Genomic DNA, 25,209 nt, shown 5'->3' with positions numbered 1-25,209 from the left:
CTGCACAAGCATTTAGCCTGGAGTCTGATCCCAACTTCCAGGCAAAAGCTAGAACTGGTGGCACACAGCTGGAGTCCCAGCACTGGGGAGCCAGAGACAGAGGATCCTGGGGCTTGCTGACTGACCAGTCTAGCCAATCAGTGAGCTCCAATGACTGACCCTGCTTCATAAACTAAGATGGAGACTGAGCGGACACCCAAGGTGGAACTGGCCTCTACACCCACATACAGGTGCCTTTCCCCAACTGTCTGTATATACAGGGCTGGCTTCAGTGGGTGAAGTGCTTGCTACAAAGGCGTGAGGACCCGAGTTCAAACCTTCAGCACTCACATCAAAGGCAGGCGTGGTGGTGCACATTCATAGTCCTAGTTCTGGGGAGGTAGAGGGGGAGGGGCCATGGGACACGCTGGCCCAGTGCCAAGTATACAGCAGATTTGCAACTCCTCCTGTCCCGAGGCTGAGGAAGGGGGTCATTCATTTGAAGTCAGCCTGGGCTGTAGACCCTACCTGAGAACAGAAGGACAGCTGAGGAAATGAGGTCCCGACTGCCCTGGAGGAGTGTGGCTGGAGCCATCGAGGTTCTCGGGGAGCCTCAGTAGGAGGATTCCGAGTTTAAGGCCAGCTCCGGTAAGTTCACACACACACGCACACGCACACTCATGACTGTTAGATATCCAGGCATGAAAATAAAGGCAGGCAGACTTTTTTTTCTTGCCTTGCATATGTCTGTGGTTGTGTATATGTGTACAAGTGCATGTGGTTGTTTGCATGTATAGGTGCCCATGCATATAGGAGTGTGCATATGCATTTGCATGCAGAGGCTGGAAACTGACAACAGGTATCTTCCCTAACTGCTCTGCACACACACTTTAAAGTTTTTCAAATATTTACTTATTCAGAGTATTTCTGTGTGGGTGAGTGCATGCCAGAGCACGTATGTGGGGTCAGAGGACAACGTGCAGGAGTCAGTTCTCCTACCATGTGGGTCCCAGAAATGGAACTCAGTTGCCAGGCTTGGCAGCAATCACCCTTACTTAGCCATCTCGCTGGCCCTGCACCTCATATGTAAGGCAGGGCCTGTGGCTGAACCTGGATTTGGCTGACAGCCAGCATGCGCCCATGACCCTGGCTCCACTTCCCCTGCACTACAATGGCAGGTCGGGCGTGAGTCTCAATTCTGGTTTCCCTGCCCCGAATCTTCAGTCTCCTCGCGTGCTGTGCTGCTGGGAGCAGAGACCCTCCCTGACAAACCACAGCCATCTCAAGCCCCTGGAGACCATCCTTTATTTTTGGTGAATGCCGACCAGGAACACAGCTATTCCCACAGAACAGCCTATGACACCGGACCTCAGGATGATGACAATGGAAAACAAGAACATGACAGTTTCCCGTTTCAGACCCTGAGGTTTTGGGGCTTAGAGTCTGGTCTTGAAGAGCTGAGTGCCCGTGGTCCTCCCAACACACAGGGAAATCGAGTCTCAAGTACTTCCCTGCCCCAACACATCCGGCTCATCTCCTTCCCTAGAATAAATGGTATAACATAAGGTGCTGGGTGTGGCAGTCCTGCTTCACCTCAGCACTAGGACCGAGGCTGAGGACTGCCTTCCATCCTGCGGCCAGTCTGGGCTACACAGGCAGATACCATCTCAAAGAAATAACTAAAAGAAGCCCCACTCTGAGTATTCTAATAGTGAACAGACATTCAAAACTATTCTAAACTTGTTTCCCCTTCTGCAAAATGAAGGAGTTGGGTGGGTCAGGATAAGTGTTTTGGCCAGGCCATCTCAAAGGGTATATGGAAAGAGCAGCAAAGATTCTCTAATATGAACCCCAACAGAGAGGTGGGACGGGGCGGAACTGGAGAGGTGAACATGGCATGGGAAACAAGTCTGGGGCTAATGTGACTTTGAATGGCCAAGGCAAACCATGGACCATCAAGTCTGTTTTGTTTTGTCCTGTAGCTCAGGCTGGCTTCAAACTCACTGTGTAGCCAGAGATGACCGTGAACTCCTGCTTGTAACTGCCTCGGCCTCCTGAGTGTAGGGTAATAGGTATGTACCACCGGTTTATGTGGTGCTGAGGATGGTGCCCAGGGCTTCATAAACACCAGGTGAGGACTGCACCCATCCGGTCTACCTGATTGTCTCATCCATTCCTGTGTTCACACCCACTGTACGCCTATGAACAGAATTAAATATCCCATTTATTAATTTATAAACCGTAAGAAAAGTGAGATGAGCCTTTCCCTCCCTGGCAAACCTCACATTGGAAAAGGAAAATGCATTAATATACATATTACAGCAACATCATGGAAATCCAAAAAGACATAATTCATTTTGAGTTCAGCGCAGACAGGGACGCTCACAGAGACCTCTGTAGTGTCAGGTGTCTGTGTCTTCCCCAGGGAGGAAAACCCACCAGACCACCTTACCAAGGGGCTCCTTCCCACTGCAGTGTGGGCTCTTAACATCTGCAAACCAGCAAGCAGGGCAGATGGGCCCGCCTTGAGGCTGGCACTGCCAATGAACCTACCTTAGATACAAAACTCCAATTCATCAAAAGCAGAGGGACCCAACAAACCCGGAGATGAGGACTGGGGTGCCATGACGCCCTTGTCAGCTCGGGGCTTAGAGACGGAGACAGAGGCACAAAGAATGCTAAGAATGCCGAGAGTGGAAGGTCTGTCTGGGAGCCTTAGTGAGGACGTCTCCAGGTAGGCGTGGCAGCACATGCTTTTAATCCCAGCACTCAGGAGGCAGGGACAGGTAGATCTCTATGAGTTTGAGGCCAGGGTGGTCTATATTTTGAGACCCTGTCACAAAAACCCAAACTTACAGATACCCCAAAATAAGCCTGATGCCCCGACTGCCAAAGAAGACATGTCACAAACCTTGGGTCCCACCATTGACCTGCTGTGCCCACACCAGAACCCACACCGCTGCTCACCAAAAGGTTCTCCTTACGCTGCCACACTGGCCTTGAACTCACAGGCTTGGAAGAGCCTCCTGCCTTGGTTTCCTGAGCAGCTACAACCATAGGTGTAAGCCACCAGGATGAGCCGCCAAACTTTTTGCTTGTTTCTGAGACAGTCTCAGTATGTAGCCCAGATTGGTTTCAAACTCATGGTCATCCTCCTGGCTCAGCCCCTGGATGTATGCCACCAGGCCAGGTCCCTAAAATGATCTTTTTCTTGAGATAAGCTCTCATGTAGTCCGAGGACCCTGACCTTGCTCCCAGAGTGCTGGAAAGGCAGGCCTGTACCACTGTGTCGCTTCCTGTGACGCTGGGGACAGAAGCCTGACACATGCACGTGAGGAAGGCACTCCACCAACCCAGCCTCAAACTGACTCTCAGCTAAAAAACTAACACCTGCCTGCGGTCTCAACCACTGTGACACAGCTGTCCCACCCACTGGGACAGTTCAGATCCCGACCCACACAGCATCCCCTCCCTGACAGGCGACGCTGTATTTGGTGTGTGGATTCCACCTTCTGCTACTCTGGCTGCAGCTTCAGGACCCTTCAGCATGGCCTGCTGCCACTGAGCTCCAGGGGCTCCTCCAACAGCAAACATCCCTTATTTTGAAAGGAGTCGGGACTGTTTCCACCTATTGGCTAGCCCTGGTGCAGTGCCTGCCAGGACCCAGGCTCCAAAGTTCCCACAGCCAACAAGATGTTCTCCAAAGAAACTTGAGGTCCTAAGGGAACTGTCGACACCATCACCTGGCCTTCTGTGGCATCAGAAGGGTGGGGACGCAACCAAGGTTAACCTCTTCTAGAGTCCCAGGGCCACCCAGGCCTGGAGTGGAGGCTGGTGTCCTGCTCTGACACCCACACGGCAGAGGAAGGCCACACCGATGGCTGATGAACCGATGGCCACTGTAAGTCTGCCCCAGGTCAGCACTAGCTGCAAGTGGCCAACTGCCTTGGGACATCCCGGAGCACTGTCGCGGGGGTAGGTGATGGTACCTGTTCCCGCTCTCTGTACCTCTGGGCTACAGCCCGCTGTCCTCTCCTTGACGCCCCAGATGCCCTCCTGCTGGCTTCCAGGACCGCAGCCACAGTGACGCCAGTTCTGCAGAGTGGGTCCTTGTCACCCGAAGTTCAGACCAGACCTCTGCAATGTCCCGAGGGCACCCTGTGCACCAATGCAGAACGTGGCCTCTGAGCAGAAGAGTGGACCAGGATCTCTCGATGGCTCTCCCTCTGCCCACGGCCCATCAGGATCTAGGGCTCCCCTGCTGGCCGGCCGTGTGCTCAGCCAGGCTGCTGGGCGTAGGGAGGTGGTGCAGGAGGCCTGGCCTGCTGGCACCTACACATCATGGCGGCTGAGGGCATAGGAGTTCGGGTGGCTCTGGCGGCCATACTGGAAATGGTCTGTGAGGAGAACGTTGCGGTACTGGAAGTCACCCTGCTGAGGAAACAGTGCACCATTGTGGGGCTTCTCTACGGGGCTCCGCAGGTGCTCTCTGCTGCTCAGGTCCGATGCAGAGACTGGAAGGAGGTGGCGCCTAGCCTGCTGGTTCGCATCGTACTTGGTCTGTGTGAAGAGAGAGCAATGACGTACAATGGCATGTCACCTCCAGCACTAAGGAGCCAGAGGCAGGAGGGCAGGAGTTATCAGGCCAGCTTATGCTACATAGTGAGTTTGAGGCCAACCTGGGCTACCTGAAACTTTCAAAAAAACAAACTAGCCTGGCACTCGGGAGACAGAGCCAGGCAGATCTCTGTGAGTTTAAGACCAGCCTGGACTACCAAGTGAGTTCCAGGAAAGGCGCAAAGCTACATAGAGAAACCCTGTGTGTGTGTGGGGGGGGGGGGCGACACTGAAACAAAACAAAAAGCATACCACCAAAAAAAGAGGTCACCCCCAAACCAAGGACTAGGGATGCTTCTGTGGTAGAACACTTGTGTGGCATACACAAAGCCCGGGCTCCATCCCCAGCATGGCATAAACCAGGCAGAACAAGCTCAAGGTCTTTCTGGACTATACAAGCCTCTGCTCCAAGACAAACAATAAGAAACAAAGGAAGCGCCGGGCAGTGGTGGCACACGCCTTTCATCCCAGCACTCGGAAGGCAGAGCCAGGAGGATCTCTGTGAGTTCAAGGCCAGCCTGGTTTACAGAGTGAGTTCCAGGAAAGGCTACACAGAGAAACCTTGTCTTGAAAAAAAAAAAAGAAAGGAAGGAAAGAAGGAAGAAAGGAAGGAAGGAAGGAAGGAAGGAAGGAAGGAAGGAAGGAAGGAAGGAAGGAAGGAAGGAAGCTAGCTTCAGGCCCTGTGCACCCATGCTACAGAGCTCAGGACAGAGGCAGGAAGAGAGTGAGTTCTGGGGCAGCTTGTGTTTACAATCCTGCTGCCATGATGGTCTGTGCAGCACAGAACCCACCCACCTTGTAAGGCACCTTTGGAACCCAGAGCCAGAACCACCCTTCCCATCCTCCCTCGGCTCCTTCTCGTCCCTCCCCTAGGCTATGCCTGGCTGGGGGACAGTGGCCTCTAATGCTCACCTTGTTGTACAGAAAGACACCCAGGATGGCAGTCATCATGCCCAGCACATTGGTGCTGGTCACTGGATTGCGAAGCATGATGAGGGACACGGTGATGACCATAATCCTTTTGGTGGCATTGGCCACAGAGTAGCTGAGCGGGCTGATGAGGTTGAGGATGCTAAAGGCGATGACGTTCTGTGCGAAGTTGCAGAATCCGCTGACCGCCAAGAGCAGCAGTGTCCAGGGCCACTGAGACACATAGGCCTGTGGAGACAGGCAGGGAGCATCAGTAGGGGAGGGGCACATATGTACTCAGGCAGATTGTCACCATGGTGTAGTGGTACTGGCTCCACCCATGACCTTGGGCTATACAGCCCGAAGGAGGTGGTGCTTCTTGCTGTTGTATGTGACCTCTTAGAAGGAAAGGGAGAGGGGTCTGGAGGCTCTTCTCCTTGCTTCCTGGTGTGACTGAACTTCCAGGTGGACTTGCTCCCAGTCAGAACAGAGGACAACTTCAGCTGTCTACTTGGTTCTGTATTCGTGAGTGTATTTCCTCAATTTATCCTAATAAAATTCCCTAATATTCCTTCAGCAGACTCTCATGGATTTCTCAAATTATCTGACACCCAACCATGTGGATCTCGGCCCCATGCACCCCTACTGGGGCTACTCATGTGTCAAAACCCTAACGCCCCGGGCGGCTGCTGGCAAGTCTCTCCGCCTTGCAAGCCCACACACAGCCCAAACCCCCCAGGAACTTCCTGACCCCTGCTCAGGTGACCACCAGGCAGGAGTCACACAGTGTGTGAGTCAAGTACTCCCAGGCCAGGCAGATCACGCGCGGGTGGTTCTTGTAACCACTGCCAGAAGCACACACATTCTGCGTTAGAAGAACGGTGCCCGTACTAGGCACCTTCCTAGCTCTGTGCTTGCAGCGGCTGGATTGGGACACACACGGGGACGGACAGACGGACAGACACACAGACACACACACACCGCCCCCCCCTGGTCAGAGACTACCAGCAGATTGTTCCTTTACTTTTAAAACTTCAGTGTAGCTGCTGCCGATTCCGGGACAACCTGGGCCACCACCCTCGAGGGCGCGCCCTCCTGGCAGCCTGGCTCCCTGCTGCCACATCCCCGTTCTGCCCACGGCCGCCGCCGTTGTTCTGCGTACTGCCTCAGCTGTCGTGATCCCTCTGTGCACTGCCTCAGCTGTCGTGATCCCTCTGCGTGCTGCCTCAGCTGTCGTGATCCCTCTGCGTGCTGCCTCAGCTGTCGTGATCCCTCTGCGTGCTGCCTCAGCTGTCGTGATTCCTCTGTGCACTGCCTCAGCTGTCGTGATCCCTCTGTGCACTGCCTCAGCTGTTGTGATCCCTCTGCGCACTGCCTCAGCTGTCGTGATCCCCGCAGCTCTGCCCCGCAGGCTCTGCCCGGGTGAGTGTTTGGTTCACAGCAGCCCATTCAGGGAGCTGAGTCAGCTCACGCCAGACCTGTTCTGTCGCCACTCCTGCGACTCCTGCTGGCCGAACGTCGCCACTACACCCAAAATTTGCCCAACCTGGTAATTACCTCTGGAACAGCTGGACACTTAGGACAATTTCTTGAGGATCTTATCTGAGGTAAATTACTTGATAACTTTACACCTTAAACTGATAAATAGATAAATTAATTAATTAATAAATACATTAAAATTTTCTTTACAAATTTTAAGTCTCTCTCACACCATGGTGGATAATATAAACATCCAGGAATTTAAAAACTTCTTTATTTATACTATGGATGAAATTTTACAAGACATATACGACCTTCCTGGGACGTATACAATTTTTGCCACATTGGCGATTAGCATAGTAATTCATATAATATCACTGAAAAAACTGGTTTACTAATAAGACCAAAAATAAGACATTAATAGGATTGATACAGACTTTGCAAAGTGGTATTGAGAACTTAAAAGGATTCTTTCTTTGGAATCTGCTAATTTACCACAAGAACTTCAGTCTACTAATAATAACTGGGCAACCATATTTAATTCTATTGATAATAAATGTGAATACTTAATGGATAGAACAATAAATCTTCAGAGCAATCTTAATGCCATACAGATAATTTCTAAGGAAGAACGATCATCATTAATTGATAGAATAAAATCTTTGCAATCAGCTATTTCTAATGAACATAAAAAATTGTTTAATTCCTTGAAGTCATTGGACTCATTCAAAGTAAAGGAAGTACATACTCTAGAAGAAGCTGTAGTTAATCAATTTCAGGCTGTGGAGGAGTCCGTGAGAACTGATAATAAGGGTGCTAACAAGCAGAAGGTCAAGGCTAAAGAGGTCATAACATCACCAGTACCTTACGAAGGTAGAGATAACTTACCAAAGGTAACAACAGGTGGCATTGTAATTTACCCTGTCACCGTTTGTGAAAAGCCAGCCAATGATAAACATCCTGAAGGATATGTACAATATATCTGGCAGCCTATTCATATGAGAGATTTAAAGAATATCAAGGGAGCTGTAGTTCCCTATGGTATACGTTCAACATATGTGAAACAGTTGTTAAATATGTGGTCTTGTAGAAATAGAATTATACCAGATGACTGGAACTGGAATCAGTTAATCTCAGCTGTGTTAGAATACAGCCAGCAGTTACAATGGAAAAGCTGGCTGAGAGAAGAAGCTAAAGCCCTTGAGCACCAAGGTAAAATCAGAAGTTTTAAGACCTCTCAAGATCAAATTCTTGGTGAGGGCTGCTGCACGGAAATATATGTACAATCTACCTTTGATGAGCATACATTATCCATATGCCATACAACAGCCTTAAATGCTTGGGAACGAATTCCAGGGAAAGGTGTCAAAAGAACCGTTTAGCCGGGCGTTGGTGGCGCACGCCTTTAATCCCAGCACTCGGGAGGCAGAGCCAGGCGGATCTCTGTGAGTTCGAGGCCAGCCTGGGCTACCAAGTGAGCTCCAGGAAAGGCGCAAAGCTACACAAAGAAACCCTGTCTCGAAAAACCAAAAAAAAAAAAAAAAAAAAAAAAAAAAAGAACCGTTTAGTGATTTTTTTACAATGACTGACCAAAGCTATAAACAATACAATATCAGACCAAGAATTAAGACAAGTATTAACTCAATCTTTGGCTTTTGATTTTGGCTAATATAGAATGCAAAAGGATACTTGAACCTTTAAAGATCAGATCAGCACCTATAGAAGAATGGATCCAACACACAAACAATATTGAGTCTCTTAGCTATGGTGATGAGGCTTGGACAGGAGAGATTATTTCCAAAGGTGGAAGGAGACAACAAAGTATCCAATGTTTTAACTGTGGTAACCAGGTCATGTAAGAAGGAATTGCACACAGGGTGCTCCTAGAAGCAATGCTTCTTCTAGAAATACCCAAACAGCAGACCTCAGCCTTCTGGATTATGCAGAAGATGTGGCAAAGGCCAACATTGGACCAATGAATGCAGATTAACAAGAGACATACGAGGCAACCCTTTACCAGCAGGAAACACCTCAGAGGGCCTCTCGCAGGCCCCCAAATCAAATGTGGTCCAAACATTTCCAGCCACTATGGAGGAAATTCCTCCCCAGGACAATTAAATAACCTGGTGCCTAATGTAAAAAACAATACTGCACTGGATGGTAGATAGATCAAAGACTCCAAAAAAACAAAAAACAAAAAAAAACATAAAACTCAAATTTTGGTAGACTTCCATAAATGAACTAAGACCAAAGCTTAGAGTATAAATTAGTAACATTATTCTAGAAGGCTTAGTGGACACAGGTGCAGATGTGACTATAATTATGCCAAAATCACGGCATTCAAATTGGCCTCTTCAAGAAGTAGATGTCCAATTTCTAGGGATTGGAACCCTATCTCAGGTAAAACAAAGTATGAGATGGGTTGAATACATAGGGCCAGAAGGACAGAGAGGAAGGCTGAAGCCATATATGGCTAATGTAGAGTGAATCTTTGGGATGGTGGTCTGTTATAACAATGGAATACCTCTAAGCTCAGAAGTGGAATATAGACCAATTCATGTATCTGGGAATAATATTATAAGATACTGTAAAAAATAGCCACCAACCATTCAGGCTGTACATAAACAGAGCACAACTGCTGGTGAACTCTCAGAGGTACCAACAACCCTACCTTTAAAATGGCCAGCTGATAAACCTGTCTGGGTTGGACAATGACCTATGACATAAGAGAAACTACAAGCTTTAGAACAGCTGGTTCAGGAGCAGTTAAATGCTCAACATATTGAAGAATCTACCAGCCCTTGGAATTCTCCTGTATATGTTATTAAAAAGAAATCTGGCAAATGGAGAATGATGACAGATCTGAGAGCTGTTAATAAAGTAATTCAACCTATGGGCTCCCTACAGAATAGGATGCCCCTACCTAAAGAATGGCCTATTATAGTTATTGACTTAAAAGACTTTATCTTTTTTTTTTTCAGAGCTGAGGACTGAACCCAGGGCCTTGCGCTTGCTAGGCAAATGCTCTACCACTGAGCTAAATCCCCAACCCAAGTCTTTTTTTAAAACTATACCTCTACAAGAAAAGGATAGAAAAAAAATTGCCTTCACAGTATCTACTTATAATAATTCCCAGCCAGTCAAGACATATCAATGGAAGGTAATCCCACAGGGCATGTTAAATAGCCCCACCCTGTGCCAATAGTTTGTACATAAACCATTGGAATAATTTGTGCACAATTTCCACAATCTATAATTTATCATTATATGGGTGATATCTTATCAGCTGATCTGAAGTCAGATATGTTTAGAAAGCATGTTTGAAGAAGTGAAGAGTTTTGTCTCCCTGAGGATTACAAATTGTTCCCAAAAAGATACAAAGAGGAGAATATATTAATTACTTACGATATAACATAGATCTACAAAAAAATTAGACCCCAACAGGTACAACTCAGGAGAGATCGGTTGTGTACTCTTAATGATTTTCAAAAAATGATAGGAAGCATTTCCAACCTACAGATTATCATTGGAATACCTAAAGATGGACTAATAAATTTAGCCAATACCCTAAAAGGGGACGACTTAAATAGTCCAAGAGAATTGTCAGCTGAAGCCAAGAAGGAATTGGCTCTAGTAGAAAAGAAAATACGAGAGGCAAGTGTGGATTGTGAGAATCCAGAACTTAACTGAATTCTGGTCATACCCCCTCCAGACACTCCCCCACAGGGATTTTGATGCAGAGGGAAGATATTATATGGATATTTCTACCACGTAAACCGAGTAAGAAGTTAAAGACATATTGGAAAAGATCTCCGATTTTATTCTAAAGGGAAAAATTAAGACTTCGTCAATTGACAGGAATGGATTCAGCAGAAATTGTAGTACCTTTAACTAAGGAGGAAATCTCCTTTTTATGAAAAGATAAATGAGTCTGCAGTAATTTTTTTTTTTTTTTTTTGGAGAGATTAACAACTGTTATCCCAAAAGCAAGAGAATAGAACTCATAAAAAGAACTGAATGGGTCCTTCCTCACATTGTATGTCAGACAGCAATCTCTGGAGTCCCCACATTCTATATTGATGCAATAAATCAGAAAAGGCAGGATAAATCAGGAGATTAAGTAAAGTGGCCCAAAGTCCTTACAATTCTGTACAAAAGTCAGAACTGTATGCCATTTTTATGGTACTTATGGACTTCACTGAACCTCTCAATATATTTACTTATTCTCAATATGCAGAGAGCTGTTTTACATATCAAAACTGCTGAATTTATTCTTGATAATACAGAATTAATTTCATTATTTATATAATTACAGGAAATCATCAGAAATAGGGAACATCCTATATATATAACATGTGGGGCGTTTACCCACCACTCCCACCCAGTTCCCCAGAGTTTTCTTGAGTGCAATCAGCAGGAAATATTAGACAGAAGGATTTATAGCCGAGAATCTTGCGGAGATAAACAGATAGAAAATAAAGGATAGCCTCGAGAGGGACTGGAACCTATTCCAACGGGCCCCGACTGTCTCTGGCCCAGGGTTTTTATAGAGACGCCAAGGGGTGGAGCAAAAGACCTCCTCCCCCAGCACAGCCAAGTGCAGACCATCTCAGACACCTGCACTCAGGCCCGTGGTCCTGATCATCCTCTATTCAGACCTGCTGGGTAAAGCCATGAGGAACCCGAGCACAGGCTCCCACAATAACACACATCAGATCCCACATGGGTTTGCCAGGTCCTCTAGCACAAGGTAAGGATGAGATTGATCAGTTATTAATAGGTAATGAACTTGAAGCCTCAGAAGTTTGTAAGAAACACCATGTAAATAGCAAAGGTTTGAAAAGGGATTTTTCCATCACTTCCCAACAAGCCAAGGAAATCGTAAAAAAAAAAAAAAAAAAAAGTCCTACTTGTTTCTTCTATAACCAAACTCAATTACCTGTAGGAAGTAATCCTAAAGGTATACCAAGAAATGAAATTTGGCAGATGGATGTGTTTCATTTTGCAGAATTTGGAAGATTAAAATATGTACACCATACCATTGACACCTATTCAGGATTTCAATGGGCAACTCCTATGAGTTCTGAAAAGGCTGATTCTGTGATTATACACCTATTAGAAGTTAAGGCCATCATGGAAATACCTGTACAAATTTGACAATGTTCCAGCCTATGTCTCAAATAAAATGAAACAACTTTTTTTGCTTATTACAATATAAGGCATGTTACAGGTATACCACACAATCCCACAGGCCAAGCAGTCACAGAAAGATCCAATCAAACTTTAAAGGATATGCTAAATAAACAGCAACAGGTAACAATGACTCCTAGAAATAGATTGCATAATGCTTTATTAACCTTGAATTTTCTCAATGCTGATGAGAAAGGAACGACAGCTGCAGAGAGACATTGGACAACAGAAAGAAAAAAAAACCAAAAAACTCCAACAAAATTAATTAAAAAAAAAAAAACTGATTCGAACAGGAGAAACCCCTTGATAAGGAGAAGGAGCTTATCCACTGGTGTGATAATTCTACAAGTTGTAAGAAAAACTCAACAAAGAAGAGTCAGGGCAGGGTTCTGTTTCTTATCGTTACAGGATAATAGAAACACCCGTCTTTAAAAAATCCTAAGGCCTTGGACACCCAGAAGTCTACAGCAAGAAGGGAAGAACCTATTGGTACCAATATACTCCACAGGGTAATATCTCACTGCCTAACATCTATATCTCTTTAACTCTAGAAAAGTTGTGGTCCTGATCAAATATCAATCAAGCTGGCTTTGGAGTTGGAATGGGGCTCTCTCCTTCTCTAAACCGAAGCATATTGCTAAAAAAAAAAAAAAATTAAGAGATTCTGTCTCATATCGGAAGAGCCAACTGGTGTGAGACAGAAGAAAACCAATAACCTAAGGACCATTGTCAAGATTAAAATAAAATAAAAATAGTCAAGATTCTATTTCTCTCCATGATTATTCTTGATTTCTTGGAATCCTTCCTCACATGTCATGTCATCTTAAGATTCAAACTTTTGGGCTGGAGAGATGGCTCAGAGGTTAAAAGCACTGGCTGCTCTTCCAGAGGTCCCGAGTTCAATTCCCAGCACCCACTTGGTGGCTCACAACCATCTGTAATGAGATCTTGTGCCCTCTTCTGGTGTGCAGACATAATGCAGGCAAAATACTGTATACATAATAAATAAATAAATTTAAAAAAAGATTCAAACTTTCTGTTTTGATATTAATAATGTTCAAGTTTTCCAGTGAAAAAATGTCTTTCCAATAGCAACCTCTGAAGTCTCCAGAAGGAAGATGGGGCCCCACAATGATGATTCTACCTGGTCCAGAATGAGGCCATTGAACCTAAAACCACCACTCAATGATCAGCTTTAAATTGCAAACTCTTCAGGACAGTTTCAAGATGAGATGGTCAATCATATTACACTTCTAGCCAGAACCTCAGATAACTTTACCCATTTACACTGAGACTGGCTACAAACATTACAACTTGTCCTATTGAGACTTAACCATTTAGCTTTCTTACAGGATCCCACAGAGAAAAGAAAAAAGGGTAATGGATAGGCATATTATATTAAGGTAGATTATTATATATACTAATAAACTAACTTAGCAAACTATCAGCCTTAGATAATTTGCTCTGATATGGGTTCTTGTATATTGATACAAATTCAAAACAATAACTGTCATATTATACACATATTCCTACTATTTGAAATAGTTTGTATATTGATAACAAATGTAAAATTATATTTGGTCATACTGTATGTATGTTCTACCTGTTTAGGATATTTTGTATACTGATACAGATCAAGGATATTGTTATCATATTGCACTATACATTTCTACCTCAGTTTAAGATTTTTTTGTGTACTGTCACAATTTTGAGGTCATTGTCCATATATTGTACATTGGTTTACAGATTGCTTACCCTGTTAATGTGAATCCTTAGTCCTTAGGTTATTTAGGTAGAAAAGACTTATAGATTAATAGTCACCCATGAGTGTCATATCTATAGTTATATTAGTTTGTTTTCCGTATGTATACTTCAAACACTAGACCTAGAGAACGAGACCTAGAGAATATTGCATTTAAATGTTTTGATAACTTAGAATTCTGTTGACGTGAGACACAATTGCTCCTGGTAGCACCAATCTTCTCTCAAGAGAATGTTGGGCTTCTAATATACTCCATTTGGAAGTTTGTCTTCTTGGCACAAAATGGCCTGCTGGGCAAAGAACTGCCCTTGCCTCGACTGCTAACAGTATGAACACTGTCCTTTCCAGATGAACAGGACACAAGGAAAAGCAACTGCGGAACCCTGCCAAGAAAGGGTAAGATGGTCGTTCAAAATTCCTGCTTCTGACAATGGTCTGTCAGATACTCTAGGCCTGTTGCCAAAAATGGATCCCCCAACAGTGCTGAGAAACATTAGGTGACTGTCCAGGCTGCCAGCTGTCTCTGTCAAGTCTTGCAATTTTCAGAAGTTGCTTGCTTGCACTTCCTGTTTACTCAAATAATATTATTTTCCTTCTCAGGTCTCTGATAGGGTTGAAGACTAGATAGTTAAAGATACAATCCTCTCATGTCTTAGCTAAGAACATTTTAAATACTAAAGTTAGAATCTTCAGGATAGGACAGCTATTGGAGTAATCTCAGGAATTTGCCATTTACCTATGGTCTGGACATTTCTGGACATTTAGCATGTCGTTCTTGTTTGATGTTGTTATTGTTGGTTGTATTTCCATTTTTGTTTGTTATTACCCACTGTTTTTCCTGGACAATACTTGATAATCATTCTTATTGTATACAGTTTGCATTAGGTCTAGAACCTTCTTATTTAGACAAAAAGGGGAAATGTAGTGATATTTGCTCCGCCCATGACCTTGGACTATAGGGCCCGAAGGAGGTGGTGCTTCTTGCCATTGTATGTGATCTCTTAAAAGGAAAGTGAGAAGGGTCATGAGGCCCTTCTCCCTGCTTCCTGGTGTGATCAAACTGCAAGGTGGATTCACTCCTGGTCAGATCAGAGGACGACTTCAGCTGTCTACTTGGTTCTGTATTCGTGAGTGTATTTCTTCAATTTATATCCTAATAAATTCTCTAATACTCCTTAAGCAGACTCTCACGCATTTCTGGCTGTACCATGGGGCAGCAGGTGGTGAGACTTTTCTTGAAACAGAATCTCTCATAGCCCAGGTTGGCCTCAAACTGGGGCGACAGGTTTGCTAACACATGACTGTACTGCATCACTGAGCCATTCTACCAGTTTACCATGTGATGCTTTATACACACGACTTCTGACCCTCCTGACCACCCCACCGAATGGTGCAGTGGTCGAGGGCCATCTGTTGTCAGAAATGCAAATCAGCCACCAAAGGACTGCAGAGATGGTTCATCAGTTAAGAGTACTGGCTGCTCTCCTACAAGATCCAGATTAGATCCCACAGAAGGATCACAATTGTCTGGAAATCAGCCCAGGGGATCGCATGCCCTCTTTCGATCTCTGAGGGCACCGGGCATACATGTTGTAAGTGGACAAACATGCAGACAAAACACCCATACACATAACATTTAATAATTGTTCTTTAAAAGGCCACCAAGACTGTGTGTGTGGCAGGGTGCTGCTTGTCTCGGGCATCTCACCCCTGCCTCCTGGTGCCTGAACGCTGTCCTCACCCCTGCACAGCCAGCGCTTTCCCACTGAGCCATCTCCACAGCTCCCCCCCTCCAGAACATTTTGTAAAGCTGGGGCACAGACAAAGCTGGGCAATGGAGCACATGCAGCACATGTATGAAGTCATGGGTTTCAGCACCCCACACCCCAAACAATACCAGACAGACCGGAGAAGACGGGTGACATTATCAACGACTGAGGCCTTCCAGAGAGTGGGACACAGAGCCCCAGAGCCCACCGCCCGTCCTCAGACAGGTGCCTGGAGAATGCAGCAGCCCAGCCAGGACACTGGGCAGTCCCAGGCATCCGCTTCCTCAGACGGCCCTCAAGCCCACCCTCCTGCCCTGCTGCCAGTTCCCAGCCATCCCGTGGGGGTCACAAGTTCCAGCTTGCCCGTCTCTGGACATGGTGGTTAGCAGGCATGCCAGCTGGTCACCAGGAGAAGGAGGACTCACAAGAATGACCCACAGAGTCAACCAAATCACACTGAGCTTCCAACCAGGCACTGTGGGCTCACTTTCTACTCCAGCACTCAGGAGGCAGGACGATTAGGAGTCTGAAGTCACCTTGGGCGACGTAATATAGGACACAGATCCTGCCTCAACAACAGCAAAGGTAGGCTGGGGAGGCAGACAGCTCAGTCAGGAACGTGCCCGAGTTCAGACCCCAGCACCCACGTGAAAAGTCAAAACCAAAACCGAAACAGAGCTGCACATATGAAGAGCCCCACTGCTGGAGGCAGGAAGCTCAGGGGTCAGACACAGGCGGACCTTAAGGCTTGGCAGGCAGCCAGTCAGTGAGCTCTACCTCCAAAAGACAAGGCGAGCTACTGAGGAAAGTGCAGGAGCCTGAACTCTGTTCTCCACAGGAGACAGACACACTGCTAGTGCGCATGCACACACACACACACACACACACACACACACACACACACACACACACGCATATACTCACACACCCCAAAGGGAAGAGAAGGAAAACCACAAGGAGCAGAAGCTGGGTGCACTTTCTGTTCCAAAGTTTCCTGGGGGGTGGGGGTGGGGTTGGGATGGGAATTGCTACACCCAAGTCAAGGGCCCCAGGCTCTGGTAAGAGCCAGCTGGGGTCCCTGGGGGTGCCGCGCTGCCCCTGGCAGGAAGGACTTGAGCTCACAGACGTCTGTGCCGGGGCGGAGAATGACAAAGACGATAGCTTCTTTGCAGGTACAACCACAACTAGACCCTGAATGGCTTCCTGACAAAATGCCCTCCCAGCCCACTTAGTACTCACCCTCTCTTTAAACCCGGCAACCGCAACAGTTGCCCCTAGCAGACTGGTACGCAATAAAAAGAATCACACAAGCCAGGCCTCTTCCATTCTGCCTGCCACTGGTCTAGGTAGAAAGAGGTTAGAGGGTATTTTTCACTGCCAGGGAATGCTCCGTTTGGTGAACAAACCAGCTTGTCTTCATTTGTTGAAGGCTGTTTCCAGTTCCCAGTAAAAACAGAGCTGATATAAACATTCACGTAGCGGCTCACACCGGGTCTCACTCTGTAGCCCAGGCTGTTCTCTCTCTCTCAATCTTGCGCATGGCTGCAGTGACGGGGTTACAGCCACCTCACCGCACCGGGCGGTTTCCATCGACTGATCTTCCCACCATCGTCACCACACGGCAGCGGTGCCCTCACAGGCTTTGCTGTCCCTTTTTTCTGAGACAGGGTTTCTCTGTATAGCTTTGGAACCTGTCCTGGATCTCACTCTCTAACCCAGGCTGGCCTTGAACTCACAGAGATCCGCCTGGTGCTGTTCCCATTCTAAGATTTCCATCCGACTTCTTTTTTTTCTTTTTAAAAATGTTTTTAATTGGCCAGGCGGTGATGGCACAAGCCTTTAATCCCAGCACCCGAGAGGCAGAGCCAGGTGGACCTCTGTGAGTTCGAGGCCAGCCTGATCTAGAGTGAGATCCAGGACAGGCACCAAAACAACACTGAAAAACCCTGTCTTGAAAAACCAAAAAAAAAAGTTTTTAATTGAAATAAAATTGCATCAATTCTCATATCTCTTTGCTCTGCCAGCCCCTCGCAGGCGCCCCAAGTTGACAACCTTTTTCTTTATTATTGTCACATACATGCAAATGTGAATACAACCTGCTGAGGCTGTTTTTGTTGTCTGTGTGTATGGGTCCAGAGCCGGCCACTCTGCACTGGACAACCAGTGAGGGTCTCATGCCTGGGAGAGGCTAATTCTCCCCTCCCGGCTGTCATCAGTGCCTGCAGTTCTTCGTCTAGGGTGGACCCTGTGAGATCTTCTCCCTCCCAGATTGGATGTCCACTGATATTGTCGCCATCTTGTTTATACAGCCGTTCCTAGGGAGACCGCTTCTCAGTGGACTTCCTGGCATTCTGGCTCTCACAGTCTTCCCGTCCCCTCGAAGCAGATGTTGCCTGAGCCATTGACACAGGAGCTGGGACGAGGGTGCTCCCACCGGGGCCGCGCTCCCACCGGGGCCGCGCTCCCACCGGGGCCGTGCCCCCCACCGGGGCCGTGCTCCCACCGGGGCCGCGCTCCCACCGGGCCGTGCTCCCACTGGGGCTGTGCTCCCACGGCTGCCCATTGTGCAGCTGTGCCTTGCTGTGAGGGCTCCGTTTGGCATCAAGAGGCTTCCATATGAGGGGTGGCGCTGCACTCATCTAGGAAAGGTGGCTCAGCACAGAGGGTCCAGAATTATCTCTCTTTCCTTGAGATAGTCTCATGTAGCCCAGGCTGGCCTATGTAGCTGAGGATGACTTTAAGGTCTCGATCCCCCTGCATGTACCCCCAGTACTGGGGTGACGCCCCTTTTGTATTTAAAAATCACGGCATCTGTGTACATGTGTGGGCACTGTGTGCCCAGGTGCCTGGGGTCATCAGTGTTTGTGGGAGTTGGCTTGCTCCCTCTACCATGTGAGTCCTAAGGATGGAGCAGGTCATGAGGCTCACATACCAAGCACCTGCACCTCCTGGACTCTGGAACCTGACCTGACCCACATGGCAGGAGACACTGTCTTGGCCTTTACTTGAATCCTGTACAGAATGCTGCTGGGCTTCCAACTCCAGCAGCCCATGGTGACCGCGGGACGCTGTGTGGGGTGGTGCCCACGAGCCGCTGCCCAGGATTTCCTTTTCTTTTTTGAGACAGGGTCTCAAGTAGCCCAGGCTGGCCTCAAACTTTCCAAGGATGACTCTGAATTCTGATCCTCCTATCTCTACCTCCTGGGTGCCAGGACGAGAGGTGAGTGCTCTCTCGTCTTGTGTGTGGTTCTGGGTGGAGCCTGGGCCTTGAGGGGCAGGGCAAGCGCTGTCCTGGCCACAGCCAGGCCAGAGTCACAGTCCTGGACATGCGGTTCAGAAGCTGTTGGCTTTTGTAAGCGGTTCTTGGAGCAGGGACAACCTCACCGAGCAAGCAGAGGCAGAGTGGAAGAGGAAGAGAGAGTCCCTCCTCAAGGACATGTCCCAATTCCTCACTTCCTACCAGGCTGTGCCTCCACCAGGTCCCACCATGTCCAACAGCTTTAGTGAGACCAACCCTTTCCTAGTGGTCAGAGCCAGACTGTGACCACACCACACTAGAAAGAGTGAGTGCGTGCGTGAGTGTACATGATGCCCGTGGTGTGCACGTGTGTGTGTGTGTGTGTGTGTGTGTGTGTGTGTGTGTGTGTTAGTCCGTTTGGATTTAGAGTTTTGAATGAAAGAGACTTAAATACTGAAACGATAAGTGCAAGCCCCTCCCGGAGGCCACTGCGGCAGTCTTCACAGTGACGTCATCATGTGTGCTCTCACAGCACAGTGCCGGGCATGCAGACAGAAACCCTTAGGAACCCTGAGCCAAGGCAAATGTCCTCTCCCCACAGTCACCTCCGGTGCCCTGTCGGTGATGGACAGTGACGGACACAGGACAGCAGGACCCTGGCTCTCAGACTCTTGTGTTGAGGTTGATTTCTCCTTCCTACATATGCTCTTATCCCTCTCACACAATGTCACAGATGTGGCAGGAGCCCTCAGAAGAACCCACTCCATGCTGGACCTTCGGTCTCCACACCTGCGAGCTAAAGATTCCTATTTTCTAAGCTAGCCTGCCTCAGGTATTCTGTTACAGAACAGAAAACAGACACATCTACCTAGCACAGACAGATGTCCCAAGAATGCCCCTGGGTGAACACATAACTACAGCACCTTAGAAAGTTAGTAAAGACGCATGCAATTCTCAGCAGCCCCAACTCACCAGGTCGCTGCTCACCAGGAAGGTGGAGAGGTCCACCAGAACCCACGTGGGGATCATGAAGAACACGGCATGGCAGCCCAGGATGTTGAGCAGCCGAAGGTGGTGGATCCTTGAGTCCCTCAACACCTGAGGGAAGAGCATCTCATTAGAGCCACTGACGAGCAGCAAGGCCTGGGTTTCCAGTCCCCAACATGAGACGGGAATCTGACAGCCAACCCTGGGTATCAGACCAGCCTGCTCGTTTATGAAGGAACATAGTCATGCTGGGACACTCTGTCTGCAGACGAGGGACAGACAGAGGAACAACAGAACCAATCCAGCACACACACGCTGGGGAGGATGGAGTGAGCCAGGCATTCTGAAGGCCCCCCAAACACACCAGTTTTGTTATTTGCACCTGGTGTCTTGCCCTGTAGCCTAGGTTGGCCCGGCACTCATGGGAATCCTGCCTTCATCCCACATATGCTCACGACAGGCAGGGACCACCACGCCTGGCTAACATCCCTCTGAATTGAGTCCGGGTTGGTTTAGCCTGTTGAGCATCACCAGGCAATGCCAGGCAAAAGCCAGAAACAGATCCTACCTCGGAGACCATGGACTTCAGGTCTACCACAGGCAGATGCCCCAACCCAAGCAGCCAGCAGCACTCTCTGCAGGGGCTCGCAGATGTATTTCTTACAACATGTTGGAAACAAGGCACATTCCTGAGACGGGGACCCACTGTGCTGACGGTGGCGCCCAGCTGCCCTGAGCTTTGGTCATGACTGAGCTTTGGGGCAGGTGACACCACACAGTAACAGTGGATGAGCACGGCCAGAGAAGATGAGATCAGTGACCACAACCGAGAGGAAGAGCATGCTCAGCCAGGAAAGGAAAGGAGGAGCTGGGGGCTGGCTCAGGTGCGAGGACCCAAGTTCGGACCCCTAGCACCCATACACAAGCTGGCCATGGTGTCAAGTGTATGTAAAGCAAGCACCTGGTGGTGGGTATTGCAGGCAGATCCCAGGGGCGCATGGAACAAAATGGGCTGGGGGTGTGGCAGGTTTAGTGGGAAATAATGTGGAGGGGCTGGTAAGATGGGTCAATGGGTAAGGGCTTGCCACGAAGTCTGAGGACCTGAGTTCAATGCCCAGGCCCCACACGGAGGAAGGAGACCTGACTTCTGCAAGTTGTTCTCTGACCTCCACACTAAGGCCATGGCAGGTACCCTTGCACATCCACACTAAGCATATAAATAAAATGTAAAAAGAAAGCTATTAAAAGAAAAGGAACAAGAGAGCAGCAGAGGAGGTTAAGTTTAGGGTTGGCTTTCAAAACAAAATAAGGGACAGAGATTTGAGCAAACAGAAGGCACAGGATGGTCTGATCTGGCCAGTCAGCTTGCAGTCACCACCCTCAAGCAACAAGCGCCTGGGGGTAGGGCCCACACACCTTTTTGGAGAAGATGTTCTGAAGGGAGAAGCATAGTGTGGCCGCCAGGGCGCTGACCAGCCCCCACACGTCGAAAGACAGCTCTGTGACAGTGGCCAGTAGGACTCCGCTGATGATGGGGACCAGTGACAGGTACACCTGCAGGAGGGCAGAGGGGCTCAGGTGGGCCAGGGCTACCCACCACCCAGAACTGCAGCCAACCTTGGGTGGCCCTGTGCCTGACCTGGGGGACCCCATCTTCCACCCTGGAAAATGCCACCTGCACCTCACAAGGATGCAGCATCCTGCACCCAGCATCCTGGCACTCAGAAACCTGTGGCAGGAGGATCACCCAGAGTCTCGGGTCTGGAACTAGTGAGATGGCTGAGAGAAAAGGGCACTTGCCACCACGCCTGACAACCTGAGCTTGATGCCCACACGGTAGGCGAGAACTGACTCTCCCAAAAGCTATCCTCTGACCTCCATACAGACAGACACAGAAAGGTAAATACATAAATAAATGAAAAAAAATAAGGCTAGCCTGGGCTACTTTCAAATCCTGACTCAAAAAATAAACAAAACCCAACAAGGTAGAAAACCAGGTGGATTTCCAGTCAGAGATTTTGTATTAAAAAAAAAAAAAAATCAAGGGCCCAGTTAGTTGGTAACTAGTAGGACTCAGTAGGTAAAGGCCCCCAAATCTGAGTTTGATCTCCAGGACTCTTTGTGGAAGGAGAGAACCAATTCCTGCAAGCTGTCCTCTCATCTCCGTGTGTGCTCAGGTCCCCACAAAGTAATGTAAAAACAACGCAAGACAGGTGAGGCTTTTAGGAGCAGAGGTTCTGTCCCCAAGGGAAGTGGCCACTGGGACTTGAATGCCTGCCCCTGCACTCCTGGCCATGGTCTACTCTCCCTGTCGGCATCCCACTTCTTCCCTTGAGAAGAGGATTCAGGGGCCTGAGTTATCTGTCCTGCAAAGCATTCCCTGACCAAGAGGGCCAATCTCCAGGTCCTGCACTCCTGAGGTTCCTGCCATCTTGTCAAGCCAGGTACAATGTCCCCAGTGACAAGGAAAACTGATAAACACAAGGTGTGTTATCAGGTGACACACCTGGCTGCCTCCCCGGCAACTCTGACCCCCAGGAGGCCAGCCCCACCTGACGGGGACTACAGAGTGCAGACAGGGCTTGCCAGGATGAAGATGGGCCTGAGAACAAAACTCAGCCAGAGGTGGCCCAGTTTTTACACAGTGATCCAGGGTAAAGCCACTCTGAGCTAAATCAATAATGAGAAATATACAGGAAGTGAGATGGCTTCCGGCTGGGACACTGGCATCCCCACTGCACGAAGGGCACAGTGAGCCCAGTGCTTGCTCTCTGGCCTGGCATCTTCCTCAGGCAGCCTGAGCTCTTAGTGCTGTCTGGGATCCACATCCAGATAATCACAACCTTGGTTTAAAATAGGTGTCAAACCCCAGGCCTCTGAGTTCTCAGCAAGGGCTCCACACTGACCTACCTACAATATTTTTCTTCCTTTCCTTTTTTTTTTTTTTTTTTTGAGACAAGGTCTCTCTACAGAGTCCTGGAACTCACCATGTAGACCAGGCTGGCCTCAAACTCACAGAGATCCACCTGCCTCTGCCTCTCTAGTGCTGGGATTAAAGGTGTGCGCCACCATGACCAGCTCCAAGACTTTTAGAGACAAAGTTCAGCTCCGTAGCCTAGGCTGTCCTGGACCTCTCCATCCTCCTGCCTCAGCATCCTGAGTGCTAGCATGACAGACCCACGGCACCATGTCAGGCTCCTGAAAGTTTTAACTTCTAAGAACTGGCTGGATTGTGCCATCATCAACCTCCTCTGACCCAGCATCTCACATCAGATCCAGCCGCTCACTACCGACCATTCTTTCTGGTGACGGGAAAACGAGAGCATGATAGCTCAACAGGTAAGGGGCGCTCTCCGCCACGCCCGAGAGCTTCAGTCTCATCCCAGGAATCCCCACCGTGAAAAGTTAAGATGGACCCCTGTCCTCTGAGCTTCACACACATGAGGAGGCACAACATACACACACAGATAAATGTTAAAAAATAAGAGAAGGAAAACCTGTCCCAACTTAGTTTCTTGGTGACTTGCCAAAACGGGACCAAACAGACATCACCTACCAGCAAACCAAGGCAGGAAATCAAAACAAAAAGGAGGAATATAGACCCCTGAGGGACGTAGCACTCGAGGACAATAAGCAAGAGATTATCCAGAGACATCTCCCCTTCACACACACATGCTGTCTGCTAAGCGAGCGCGGGACACTAGGGAAGGCCCAGACTGACACCTTGACTTCCTTATTTGACAGGAAACCAGAGGAATGCCACGGTCCAACCACGTCATCAACCCAGCCAGCTACCGGGAATCGCGCCCTGCCCGGGGCTTCTGCCAGGGTTACCTTGGTGCTCTGTTTTTCCTTCATGATGATCCGGGACAGGAGGACCACCCAGATGGGCATGGTGGCCTTGACTGCAAAGAGAGGAAAGGCACTCAGCGGGCAGTCCCGGCAGCCTGCACACCCGACGCCGGAACTTCTCTCTCTGCAAGGCGTCCTCCCGACCCCAATAGCTGGAGTCAGTTCTGCTCGGCACTCGGTTAAACTCCTCAGACCTTTTCCAACCTGAGAACCCTCCGCGCTCGGCGGCGTCTCAGTTTGACGGCCCACATACTCGTACCCAGACTTCGAAGCCCCAAGCGGCGCGCCCCGGCCCGCGTCCGCACCTACCGGTGTGCGCGTAGGACACCGGCACCTTCCAGATACTGATGTGCGCCGACACCGACGCGAAGTACTTGCCGAAGGCGAGCGGCAGCACGTAGCGCGGGTAGAAGCGCGGCGGCAGCAGCGGGCCGGACGCCGGGTGCGGGCCAGGTCCGGGGCCCGACACGGGCGGCGCGGGCGGCACGCGCCAGGCGCGCAGCAGCGGCGGCAGCCCGGCGCACAGCGCCAGGATGTGGCACAGCGACACGGTGACCGGGAACGGGAAGGCGCTCAGGATCACCTTGTTGACCACGTTGCCGCCCGCGCTCAGCGCGTACCACAGTAGACACAGCGCCGCCACCCGCGCGCCCTCGCGAGCCCCGCCGCCGCCGCCGCCTGCGCCCGGGACCCCCGCGCCCGCGCCGGGCCCCGCGGCCGCCGCCGCCGCCATCCTGCCTGAGCGGCCACCCCTTCCCGCCGGACGACCGCCCGACGCGGGCCGGGGGCGGGACAGCCCGGGCGGGCGCGCCGGCGGGCGCCGGCCACCATTGGCTGCCGGCTCTGCGCGTCATCGCCGCTCGCCATTGGCCGTCTCCCGCGCGTCATCACCGCGCGCCCGCCGACGCGCCCGCAACCACGTCTCCAGCGAGGGCCCCACCCCACTCGAAAGCTTTCCCGAGGGAGGCGGGCCGGAGCCCGGAAGGCGTGCCGGGGGCCCGCGCGTGCGCGAAGCGGCCTCCCACGCTCTCGGGTGGCTGTCGGGGCCCGGGAGCCGTTCGGGGAGACGCGGACCCGCCCACTTGTGGCTGTGGAAGCGGGGTGCCTGGGGAGCGGACAGGATTAACAAAATATCTTTTAGGAGAAAAGAACCCGACTGTGGCAAACCCTTTGGACGACGCCGGTATCCTCGGAAGCTGAGCGGTAGGTGTCACCTTCCCCTCATAACCCTGGGCCGTGCGCCTTCTGCGACACTCGTCTGCAGAGCCCTGGTGGCTGAAGGCTGCTGGCGAGAGCCCTGAGGCCGGACAAGACTTAGCACCGTGATCCTAGCTACAAAACTCGATTCCAGAGATCGTGTGTCTTCAAGTGCTGTGGGAAAAGAGTTGTTTCGGTCCTTTTAGAAAAATGTATTCATTTATGGAGGC

At 49.4% G+C, this 25,209-nt stretch overlaps 1 protein-coding gene across 2 annotated transcripts; it reads right to left on the bottom strand.

The window, feature by feature from the left end:
- Positions 1–1,267: 1,267 nt before the first annotated feature.
- On the bottom strand, positions 1,268–24,530 carry Slc35e1 (solute carrier family 35 member E1). Of its 2 annotated transcripts, none has more exons than XM_006989897.4 (6): positions 24,092–24,530; positions 23,765–23,835; positions 21,347–21,484; positions 19,916–20,041; positions 5,509–5,754; positions 1,268–4,539 (listed from the first exon to the last, which is right to left on the bottom strand). In XM_006989897.4, exons 1-6 carry the CDS (start codon positions 24,513–24,515, stop codon positions 4,312–4,314), a joined length of 1,233 nt encoding a protein of 410 aa, XP_006989959.2. In that variant the 5' UTR covers positions 24,516–24,530; the 3' UTR covers positions 1,268–4,311. The 2 variants fall into 2 exon arrangements, with proteins under 2 accessions (XP_006989959.2, XP_076409345.1); XM_076553230.1 differs by having other exon boundaries at positions 19,931–20,041.
- Between the last annotated feature and the right edge of the window lie 679 nt (positions 24,531–25,209).

Source organism: Peromyscus maniculatus, chromosome 17 (genome assembly GCF_049852395.1).
Source record: "Peromyscus maniculatus bairdii isolate BWxNUB_F1_BW_parent chromosome 17, HU_Pman_BW_mat_3.1, whole genome shotgun sequence".
Lineage (NCBI taxonomy): Eukaryota > Metazoa > Chordata > Mammalia > Rodentia > Cricetidae > Peromyscus > Peromyscus maniculatus.
Note: the sequence above shows the minus strand (reverse complement) of the source record. Positions and strands in the feature narration are given on the sequence as shown.